Source organism: Leptidea sinapis, chromosome 25 (genome assembly GCF_905404315.1).
Source record: "Leptidea sinapis chromosome 25, ilLepSina1.1, whole genome shotgun sequence".
Classification (NCBI taxonomy): Eukaryota; Metazoa; Arthropoda; class Insecta; order Lepidoptera; family Pieridae; genus Leptidea; species Leptidea sinapis.
The window spans coordinates 10767254-10779498 of NC_066289.1; the positions used below are offsets into that span (position 1 = coordinate 10767254).

The 12245-nt window shown below is 32.2% G+C and overlaps 1 protein-coding gene across 2 annotated transcripts; it reads right to left on the minus strand.

Annotated features, from left to right (window-relative positions):
* Positions 1 to 2644: 2644 nt before the first annotated feature.
* LOC126972150 (metacaspase-2-like) lies at positions 2645 to 11970 on the minus strand. 2 transcript variants are annotated; one of them, XM_050818735.1, is made up of 7 exons: positions 11680 to 11970; positions 11425 to 11608; positions 10477 to 10664; positions 5548 to 5751; positions 5185 to 5475; positions 4891 to 5095; positions 2645 to 4796 (listed from the first exon to the last, which is right to left on the minus strand). In XM_050818735.1, exons 1-7 carry the CDS (start codon positions 11807 to 11809, stop codon positions 2687 to 2689), a joined length of 3312 nt encoding a protein of 1103 aa, XP_050674692.1. In that variant the 5' UTR covers positions 11810 to 11970; the 3' UTR covers positions 2645 to 2686. The 2 variants fall into 2 exon arrangements, with proteins under 2 accessions (XP_050674692.1, XP_050674693.1); XM_050818736.1 differs by lacking the exons at positions 10477 to 10664; positions 11680 to 11970 and having other exon boundaries at positions 11425 to 11534.
* Positions 11971 to 12245: the final 275 nt, after the last annotated feature.

A 12245-nucleotide genomic window follows, 5' to 3' on the forward strand; every position in this document is an offset into this window, starting at 1 on the left:
ATAGAATATAGATGAATGTAATATAATGTAATTTATAACGGGTAGGTACTTATATGAATCATTTATAATCCAAAGATTATTTAGTTTTTGGGACGATGAGTGAAGCAAGGAGGCTCTTATTGGAATATAGTGCATACGAGTGTGTAGGTACAAACCTTTGAAAAACCCTTTTGACCAGCGGTACATCATAGCTTCAAAACATTAGACATGACGTAGGTACCGCAACAAGTAAAAACAACCAAAGCTGTGTGTTCGTTAAGGAATAAAGCTTAGGTATTAAGAACGTTGTTAAAAAAAATCGTCTAATACCATCAAGCCAAATAAATACTCACGGTTTTTTAATCGTGAATTTTTTCTCGAATAAATCAAAATGTTTTATAATGAAGTTAACAACTCATTTTGGATGTTTTGTTACGTATCCAATAATTTTCCTGTCTCTAATTGAACAGCATAGATAAAATCCATAAATCTTTATCACTCCTGTTTTGTGGGAATCTAAATTAAAAATAAAAGTGAAATGAGAAATGCCCTAGATCACATACTTTTTTTATATAGGTAAGAACAGTTGAAAATTACCAATGTACCGCCGCTAAATATCCTCCCAAAAAGGGGCAAAACTAAATCTGTTTGTAACTAAAAAAAAATGTAAATAAATAAAAGTATATTTTACTGTATTTTTAAGTAATTGGTCTACTTACACGTGAAAAGAGATTCAGTTTACATCACATGTATACATTTATAATACTTGTTTTAATTATCCAGGTCAGGATGCGATCGTGCTCACTCGCCTAATTGAACTGATCCACGTGCCGGTACAGTTTGTAAGCCCTGCCCACTACGGTACAGTTATTACATTTAGTTAAGTTATTTATGCGTGAACAACTTATTATGACGGCGTGGCCTCTAGATTGTCATGTTTATTTCAGCTGTAAGTCGTTTGGACTAGTCTTAATATTATAATTTTGGACGTTATGGCTAACTCCTATGGCGCATCTACCTACTTAGCGCCGAAACACATTCTACATTTATAGTACCGCCGCGATACTTAATATAATATAAGTTGTCAAATCTCATTTGCTCAGTAATTTCACTAGCTATGGCGCCCTTCAGACCGAAACTCAATAATGCTTACACATTAGTGCTTCACGGCAGAAATAGGCGCTGTTGTGGTACCCTTAATCTAGCCGACATCTTGTGTAAAGGAGTCACCCACTGGTACTGGTACTAGTGGTCCGCCTCAGTACAAACATTCATAGATGAGTTTACTCACGCAAACGTATTCAAACGTCGGCAATGCGTATGTTTCATATGTTCATGTTTCACTGTTTATAGTTATAATAATTAAACAAAATATTGTAAATTTCATCAGTTTTATATAAATTTAAGAAAAGCTTAACATACGTAATACTGGAAGGAAGACACAATATAGTAAAGGCACATACAGAATCACAGAAAAAATTCTTCTAAAACTGACGCAATATGTAATATAATGGCAAGAGTATTCAAGTACAGCTTAAGTTTCGAGTCCAGGTTGAAAAAATGATATTTCGAAAAAAAAATACTCGAGGTAACAAACCTAAACTATTTTAACTATGTTGCGATATGCACTGCGAGCCTTGCACAGTGCTATCACTGTAGAAAAATTCGTTCCGATATGTGACCCTAGACAAATATATGACGTCATAAATCGCCGCCATATTCTACTGTGAGCACTGGCGTTTTCGAGGTAACGTACTCGCAGTACTTTGATCACGTGATCAGTCAAAACCACTCGAGTGCCTAACGTTTTATAAACAATACCTACAGTTTAATCACAAATATTTTAATTTGACAGTACTCCAACAACAGTTATTTTTAATGAACTAGAAAACTTAAATACACTCATTTGAATGCTGCGCCAAAAAATGCGGCTGACTACTGTCAGCGCTTCGTCTTACTGTCGGATTTGCGTTTCGTTTTAAATAGTAACCAGTATAACTGGCTATAAAGGAACGGCTTCACAGTATACCAAATTGACGTCACACTGTACAGTGGTCGCAGTGCATATCGGAACATGCCCTATAACATTTTGCTAAACACAAAAGTGTTTCTATGACTAAATTTATTTTGAGATCTGTTAAATGTGACTTCGCATTAAACATTTAATAACTCAAATTAGGAACTACTCAATCGTATTAGTATTGGCCCTGGTCCATTTATTAGTAATCAAAAAAATTTAATGTTTTTCGCCATTTTTTAAACCTTTACAATTATTTTCAATGTTTAAACTGAAATGACAATTTCAGTTTATTACAAGACAATCCATTAAATTAAAAAATACTTCACTTTTTAAATTTCCGTATCACTTAAAAGAACTTATAATATAATATCTACTAAAACTAGCAGATAAAAATCACAATAAACTTATATATAAGCATAAAATAGGTATTAATTTCTAATGTCATATTTCGATATTTCTAAATAATATCTTACAGAATATTATAACTAATATATTGTAATTTTTTTTGCGAAAAATTTACTTACAGACAGTTTCATTATAAATGAATATACTTAGTATAGAAAACGGTTATCTGTCACAATCATACAAATAAAAAGTTAAGAATACCAATACGTCATTTCATCGATGGATTGAAAAAAGATATGATATGTTGACAAATAACTTTATAATTTGTAATACAATTGTCGTCTACAGTTTATATCGCAGCTTCGTGGTCAATTTTGGCGGACTGAGTACTTGTTTCATAAAAAGGGACCGTTTTTCTTTTATTTGTTTGGTAGTAGAACTCACTGTATCAAGTCGTGAATTATCTGGAAGTAATACAGGAACATCTACATTACTTTCAGACAGTGCACTTTCGTACGCTGGCAAAATATTTTCAGCTTTATCCTTGACCATATCTATATTGTTAAAATGTAGCCTAGATGTGTTACTATCCTTGTTGTAAAGGGTTTCTTCATCAGAGTTAATTTTGGGTTCAAACTTCTCCCTTAAAATTGAAAATTTTCTCCTCGGCCTATTTCTCGAGATCTTTTTAATGTTCGAATTCTTTGAATTTGACGAACTGGGCGGGTCATCTTTTTGTATTAATGATTGTAAGGATGGAGTTTTGCGATGGAAAGATAAACTTTCCGGTGTATCAAAGGACAATGAATTTTCTGTAACTATCTGCCAAAGAAAATCTATGTCTTTGTTAGACAAATCATTCAAGTGATCAGTTTGATTGTTCATTTTTGTATGTGTCTTGAAATGATGAGAGGGTTTGTGCTTCTTCACTGAATTTTTATAGAAGTTTGAAGAATTACTTGTATTCGTAATATTGCGATTGACAGGCGCATTATTAATTTCTCCTTTACTTAAATCTATATGTTTAGGATTAGATATGTTTAAACTAATTTCTTTTTCCTCTAACGCCTTTCCCATTATATTGCTAGAATCAAACTTAGATGGCTCCTTCCAAAGGGCCTTTTTTAAGCTAGTTTCATTTTCCGTATACGTATTAGGCGAATCCCATGTATTTTCCCTCCTATGGTACACCACCTGCCTTGGAGAGTTCGTGACTGTTGCTTTCCTGATTTCATCAATTGTCGCTACTAGTGAACTTTCAGAATTAAGACGCTTTTTATTAGCTGGGTCAATATCACCCAAATCATCTAACTCTTCTAAAATGGGCTCCAAATGATTAGGATCTTTATAATTTTCAACAATACATGGTTTAGCTACAAACTGCGGTTCATTAGTTTGACACATTACTGTATTTGCATAGTCTTCAACTCCTCTATCTAATTTAACAAAGACATTAGAATAAGTGTGCGGTTTTCTAGGAAATGGGGGAGCAGAGAGTATAGCATTTTTCAGGTCTTGAGACAAACAACTACTGATATCAGAACTTTCTGAAGTAAATGTATCTCGACTTCTATCTCTAACAACACTACCATCGTGAAGCCAGTTCTCAATGTCGCAATATCCATTCCAAGACCTTAAGCCCCAAGCTTCTCTAGCTATATTTACGGCACAAATATTTTCATAGTCATGAACGGATAAAACCTCAGTAGGAGTATCAAGATCACGTTTTATTTGGATTACACCAGATTTTATACCATTCTTTAATTTATCCTTTTTCTTGTACATTTCTTTAAGAATATCTAAAGCTATTCTTTGAATATTTTCAATATCAGCGTCTTGATTTCCAACTTTGATATTCTTTAGTGCACTTAAACAAAGCTTTTGAACAATATTTTCATTGAATGAATTAATATCAGAACTATTTATATCACTAAAACTTAAATCAAGGTCTAAGTCAATTGAATCCGATGAAGTTTTTTTGTTAGAGCCATCAGTTTCGTGGCTCAACTCAGAACTGCGATCAGTCTTTGCTTTTCCTATACTTAGATTATAATTAGATGTGTTGAGGCCCAAATCATTGAGATTTTCTCTTAGATCGTCAGAAGAACATATTCCACGGCGTTTATGTATGTTAAGGGTATTCGAAGTTATTTCATCGATTGAGCTTTCTATAGTATCTATTGAAGATAATTTCAGATTCAGTTCAGTGGGCGAACAAATTTTCTTTTTTAATTTGGGAGGGATTGTAGGATCTCGTTTACCCAAAACAGATTGGGGTGTATTCTCAACAGTATACATCTCTATGCTAGATATATCCATACTTAAATTACCAACAGGAGCAGAAGTGAATGTAGGTGATCCTGCCCTGGCAATCCAATGGTCTAATAAGAACTTTTTATCAGTGTTTTCGGTTTCAATTTGCGTCACTGATTGTGATGCACTAGATATTTTTCTGTAAGCAATATTTTTAGATATGTATTAAATATATATACAAATAAGTAAAATTATAATTAAAATAAACATTATAAGAAGTTTATTATTATTACCTAACATCATTTATTCCGTTTTTGTCTTTGTCAACTGTTTTAAACGTTCTTAAATTACGTAAATTATTTTCCATTTCCGCTGCCTTTTTGCAATTACTATTGCCTTGAACATCATTATTGAGATCGATGTCTTCATGAAAGTATTTCCACGGAATTGGCCCTTTTGGATGGAAATACCTATAGTAAATTATCATGGTGATTATACCTAAAATAACAAACAAATTGATAATTTGATCTAATTAAGGATAGAATTTTGTAAATTGCAACATTAATTGGTATCTCAAAAACACTTACCAAAGACAGTTCCGAACGAAATACTTAATGTGCTTATGATCGACCATAGTTTTTTAAGATTCTGTACATCGGAAATAAGAACGTATAAAATCAAGCTTCCAAAGTTTTGTGTAATGAATAATGTATAAAACAACAAAAGACGATACCGTGTGTGTCCTCCCTTCACATTCACAAAACAGAAACAATATACAAATCCCATTATCACATTATAAAACATTTCCTCATATTTGTTAGAACAAAATCTAGTTTTTTGTGTCATTATCCAAACCGACATAGCACACCAATGTAATCCTGAAAAAACAAATAGATGTATGAAAGGCAATTTCAGATGCAGATAAATTTAAAGTAAAAAAGAGTATCTACCTAATGGAATAAGTGTCCAAACTCCAAAAACTAAATTAAATAAAATAATTCCAGATATACGACCTATTAAACTACTTAAATACCATGTAAGTTTTAATACAATGGACATCCAATTGACATTATCCATTGATATTGTAGAAATACTGTATAGGTATATAACACAACCCCATATCACAGATGCTATTGATGCCGTCAATGAAAACACTGAAAAAATAAGTTAGTGGCAGTTAGTAATAAATAAACAACAGTATATTAAATTTTGTAAACAAGAACACCTTTAAGACAATAGGAAGCACAATATACCACATAATAAACCACAATATTGTTCTACTTAGAAGCAGTAATGTCCATGCATTATTGATTTTTGGTTTGAAAGCTGGTAGCTAGTGAAATTACTGGGATAATGAGACTTAATGTATAGTTTCAAAGAGGCGAGCTCAATTGCGATGTCCCTCAGAATTTCAGGCTTTTCAAGAATCCTGAGTACTACCAGGTGAATATCTTACTTGTCTTATAATTTTTTCTTATAAAAAACCAACAACCAATGGAATCTACTTTACTGTTCCGCGAAATGGCCCAGAAGCCTCCTCATAGTGCCAACAACGGGTATATCAAATGAACTCTAAATAGAAAAGTTGAAAAGGATGTTCGCCGGAATCGGAAAGCAAGTTTTTAACCTAATTCTTCTGAAACAAGTTAGTTCTTGCCCTTGGTAAATTCTGCTAGCCATCTCTCCTGCCTCTAAGGATTTCTTACTTGGTAAATTTATACATCTAGATCGAGTTACTTACTGTTAGAGTCAGACAACAGATAAAAATAAAATATATCATATTCAACACTTCTAACTTTGAAAATGATTCATATATTTAATGCAGCACCTAACAAACTACTTTTTATGTATATTACATTACAGTCATTGTAAAATATTCTTAACTGATTTAAAAGAGTGGCTGTTGAGTTTCTTATATGTTCCTATCACGGGCGCTACATTTTCCGTACATAAATGGTATATTCATTAATTTAAATTAATATTTATAATCACTTAATCATAGTCTGGTACATCTGATTTATCTATAGGCGGGAGCCATATAAATTAAAGAAACAATCGTTAAAAACTAAACTGTGATACTAATCTGAAAACCAAGTATCCAACTACTGTATATTGTTTTTTTTTTTTATATTAGAGGGGGCAAACGGGCAAGAGGCTTACGGGATGGGGAGAGAAGAGGCTTACGGGATGGGGAGTGAAGAGGCCAACAGGTGTTATGAGATGCGTCTTCAAGGTGGGAGTATACTCTTTTCTTGAAGATCGGGAAAACAGCAGCCGGTAATTGATTTCACAGTGGCTGTGCGAGGCAACAAATTTCTTGCAAAACGCGCTTGTGGAATGCCAGACGTCATCGTGTTGCAGGTGGTATTTGGCATTTTGATGTAGGTACTAAATTTTCTAGAAAGCAAAGCCGAATTGGCCCAGAAGAAACTGAGTGCTATCAATAGGCGATATAATAATATAAACCTGCTCTACAATTCCACCCACAACTATTATTCCAACAAATAAAATATTGCTCTCTGATCAGGTTACTACAGAAACCTGCTCAAATTGTTAGAGATCCAATACTGTGACCAGCTTGATGTTGTATAGTAACCTCTACCTCGTCTATGACAAGCTTCTGAAAACCTATTTCAGCTGCCATCAAACTCCAACACATCTGTATAAAATTTCGTGAGCCTCATGTCACCTTTAGTGATAAGATAAAGTTCTGATCTGTTCTACTTAAGGCAGTCTTAGCCAAATTAATTCAAAGTTACTACTTGCACACACACGGTCATGTCAGATAGTAGAACACATATTCAGGAGACCCACAAGCATGATTGTCCTCTTAATAAAAAAATATTAATTCCAACTTACAGCTTCTTGTTCCTAAGATGTATCTGGTCTAGACAAACATACAAACAATAAGATAACAACTTAACAGGTTCCTGTTTTTCATTTAATTTGGCAAGCACACAATATGTACAATTAATTTCAAGATGTAATAAATGTAAGTTAATGTAAGTAGTAAAAACACTTATTGAATTGAAACTTCTTTAGCAGTGTTGAACACTTTTCTTGGGATGGGTATAAAATGTTAAACTCGCGTGATAGCATGTGTCCTGATCGAAAATTCGTAAGAAATTTTTTTACAGTGTTTTGGTACCAGGCAATTATAGTTGACGAAGAGATTGTCTTATGTATGACGCGAGTATACCTCAATATATTCTGACGTATTTGCACGAAGTATTACTTACATAGACACCACTCTTCCATATCAATTAAATTAACAGTACCAAAAACTAGGGATCACAAATATAATTTAACAAAAGAAAAATATTATACAAACAGGATGTCTGAGTGTGTGTGTGTATGTATGTATGTGAGTATGTGTGTGTAAGAGCATGTGTGTGTAAGAGCATGTGTGCGTGTGTGTGGTGTGTTTCAATGATACTTTTCGTAAAACACGACTTATTGTACTATCAAGAAGGTATACCTAAAATTTACTCCATGTAGTTAAATAGCTCTTCCATTTCCTCATAATTCATGGATTTCAACCAAGTAGTTAAACTTCGTCTACATTCCATTTTGTTACGCGTATAGATCTTGAGTTTTTCATTAATAAGGTTATAAACATATTCTGATTGTTTCATAAACTGTAGCATTGCAAAAGTGGTCTTTACACTAGTTGGCTTAATAATAACATGTTTTGTTCTTTTCAAAAGGTAAGGAGGATCAGGGATTAAAGTTTTGTGTCTTTTAAGAGTAACATGAAGGACATAAAGTTTTCTAACGGATAGTATGTCACAGTCTTTATATAATTGTTCAGTACAATAGAGTCTTGGCCTTAGAAATGTCACTTTTAAAAGGGCTCTCTGTGATCTTTCCACAGTTAAGAATTTAGTTTTTGTGGCACCACCCCAGACAGGAATGAAGTAAATTAAAATTGACTGTGCCAGAGAAGTATATATATTAAACTAAGCAAAGGATAAGAAGCAACATGCCTTAGTTTTTTAAACATCCAGGTTAGATTCCTAATTGATTCTAAATGAAGGTGCCAAGATAGATGTTGGTCTACATATATGCCAAGATATTTTTTGGAAAAGTTTTATCAAGAGTGGGGCAGGAGCAAAATTCGTCAAGGGTACAATACTACTTATGTATGTATATTTTAAAGTCTGTAGGTGGTTGCGTAGATTTATTAATAGAGTGGCATATATATTTCGTTTTTTGTGTATTTAAGGTGAGTAAGTTGTGGTTTAACCAGAGATCAACCAGTGTAAGTCTCTTATGAGTGGCACTACAAATTGATTCCCATGTTTTCCCCGAAAACACAATGGCGGTGTCATCAATATACGCAAATAATTTAGCATGTAAGGATCCATCCCTATTCTGTGGTGAATGGCTTTCATAGCGATTGAAATCATGTGTCATCCTAGCAACATGTACCAGGACTTCATATGCAGTTTAGAGGTTCATGCACAATGCACATCTTAAAATTATTATTAAGTGCTGACTCGTTGTTGGTGGTTCATCTGTGTTCTGAAATTATGGATGAGTTGATTTTTCTGAGAGATAAACTTTTTAATGTAAAATAATTGTAATAGTTCTGAATCATTAAATCTTTTATGTAATATAAATTGTTGTTTTTTGTGTATGATAGCGCAATAAATGAATATTGCATTTAACTTTAACTAATCCTAGTACTTTAATTCTGATAAATAAAGCAATTCGTGCGAAATGATTCCCTAACCATTCCAAAATATTCAAAAATATTCAAAAATTCACAATGTTAAAGTTCAAGTTTTCACTTCTACCGGCACTCCCGGAGTGCAAACCTTACTTTTTTAACTGACTTCAAAAAAGGACGAGGTTCTCAATTCGTCAATATGTTCTTTTTTTATGTTTGTTATCTCAAAACTTTCGACTGGGTGAACCGATTTTATTGGTACGATAAAATATGGAAAAAGCAGTAAGGAAAAGAATTCAAAGAAATCCTGCCCAAAAACAAAAGATTTTATCTCGGGAGATGAAGATAGCACCTAGAACCATGTCACGTATTTTAAAAGATGGCCTAGAACTTGCAGCCTATAAGACACATACTGGTCATTTCTTAACTGATAATTTAGAAATGGTACACAAAGTGAGGTCACAGAAAAATTTTGTTTACGGATGAGAAAATATTTACGATTGAGCAATATTTTAACAAACAAAAGGAAAACTCTAAGGAAGCTTCCCAATTATTAGTTGACAGAGTGCAACGAGGGCTCTATCGGACTTCAGTGATGGTTTGGTGAAGCTATGAAGGAGTGACTGAGCCATAGAAGGTAGTGAAGCCCCTTAACAACACCATGTTCAATAACAAAGAATGGTCCTTCCAGGAAGATTAGGCGCCGGATCATACAGCTCTGTCTACGCAGTCTTGGTTGGAAACGAATGTTTCGGACTTCATCAGAGCTGATGACTGGCCGTCGTCTAGTCCCAATCTTAATCCGCAGGATTATGATTTATTGTTAGATATAAAGAGCTTACTCTTAATAAATGTTATTTGCAATATAATTTTTTTTTTCTTTATTTCAGTATTAAGACTAGGTATGTATATTCAACACTCTTATGCTAAATCCTATACATAATTGGAAAGAATTTAAAAGGTTTGGTGTGAAGTTCACCTATTCATAATGGGCCTGCTGGTTGACTAAAAATGGCCAAATTATTGTAGTTAGACAACATAAAAAGTTCCCCAAGAAAATTTACAAATCATATATTTTCTCCATTCATTACTTCTTACATGGGGTATGGGAAGCCATTCATCTAATATTTATACATCTGGGTTCCATGCAAAAAGGTATGACCGCTAAATACATTAATTTTATTATTAATAATAAAATATGACTCACCCTTAGTATAATAGTTTTCACTCATCATAATTATGGAATAGCTTTGTAAAATTATTTGTGGCACTGTTCCAGTAAATATATAGAGAAAATGCAATAAGCTTAAATCATTCCTTTGAGCTAATAGTTTTTGAGATTTTAATACTTCAAAATTTTTACATGAGAAAACTTCATATAAAAACAATATGTACCTGTAAATAAAACAAATTAAAAATGCTTATCACCTGATTACTTTTTCATATAAAAAGAAGAGTCATTAGGAGATGACAAGAGATGAAAGAAAGAAAAAATTTCATTCTTTCATCATTCTCTTTAGTGAGTGTTACAAACAAACCCATATTCTCATTTATTATATTAAGATAACTACAATATTAGTAAATTCTTTAGTTTGTAATATTCATGTCTTAGCACCTAAATGCTTATGCTTTTGTTTTGTTTTACATAATTAATATTTGAATGTAGTCTTAAGTTGTTTTCTTTTTCTTTTATAATAAGTATTACACTTTAAGTTTTACAATATTATGTATTCCGACAATCTTTTGTACACAGTAAAACTCGAATGAGTTTATGTATGTACAAGAATTTATGTATGCATATGTAATTTGTTAGTAATAAATAAAAAAGTAGGATAATAATAGTAATTATCTCTATTTTTTATTATATTTAATAAATAATATTTATTCAAAATGTTAGAAATAATATATACACAATAGAACATACAGTAAAATCCACCAATACTCTAAAATATGTTTTGAGTTATTTCCTCAAGGTTCTAAAACCAACCTTATTCAAAATGTAAGCCTGATAAAATTCTTTCAAACAATTTTAGTACATAATTATTAAAAACTAAAAATAAAGTAGAATCAATATAAACCTATGAAAGTCAAAGATTACTTAAAAACCTATGTTGAAACTTACAAGAACAATATTTTTAATTCAGTTATTAATTACCTTTCTAATAATCCAAATAGAAATCCATGACTGATACAAAGTCTTACATTGGCAAGTTTATCAATGAAAATCCATCTCAAAGAGAAAATATTTGTTACAATATTGGGGCTGAGTATAAATGTAAATGTTATGAAAGCCCATTCCATGTAGCCATCCTTGCAGTATTCCACCACAACCAAAATATCTGAAAATATCTTTCTTTGAGTGAAACTGAAAATGAGTGCCTGATAATTAAATGAGTAAAGCTTCGGAAACCTGTTGTTAAGTCCGCAAGTATCGTCACAAGTGATATAAATACACTTATAACATTAAATACACAATAATTATCATCTTGATTACAATTGTTTTTTCCATTTCTAGATGTTATTGTACAGACATCAGCCATATCTCCAGATGTAAATTTCGCCTTTTATACCGATAGTTTAAAATTAATCTCATTATATTAAGTTAACATAAAAGTTGTTATGTTAAACAGCATTGCAAGTTGCTACTAAATACTTTTCAGTTTTTACTTTAAAACTTTAAACCTAACTTAGTACCTAACAAAACTTTTTTAAATTAAGGCAACAACAATTATAGAGTAATAATAAATAGACTAAAGAGTAATAATCCGAGAAAATATTGTCTAGTCTCAGAATCGGTAGATCGTAGAGGCTTTAAAAGTCATGTCATGCATTATCATTTTAGGACCAATATCCTAGTCAATACTCTATAGAAGTAGTCTCCGCATGCCCCTTTTAGATAGCAATAGTTTTAACAGGTCTTAATACTTCTATTCTAAGGCATACTCATTAATGCTTATGTCAAAGTCAGAATAAGTC

Coding starts and splice junctions, on each gene's coding strand:
- LOC126972150 (XM_050818735.1), bottom strand. CDS start 11,809: ATGGCTGATGTCTGTACAATAACATCTAGAAATGGAAAAAACAATTGT. Junction 5,476..5,547: donor TTGGACACTTATTCCATTAG/GTAGATACTCTT, acceptor TTGTTTTTTCAG/GATTACATTGGTGTGCTATG. Junction 5,096..5,184: donor TTCGTTCGGAACTGTCTTTG/GTAAGTGTTTTT, acceptor TTGTTATTTTAG/GTATAATCACCATGATAATT.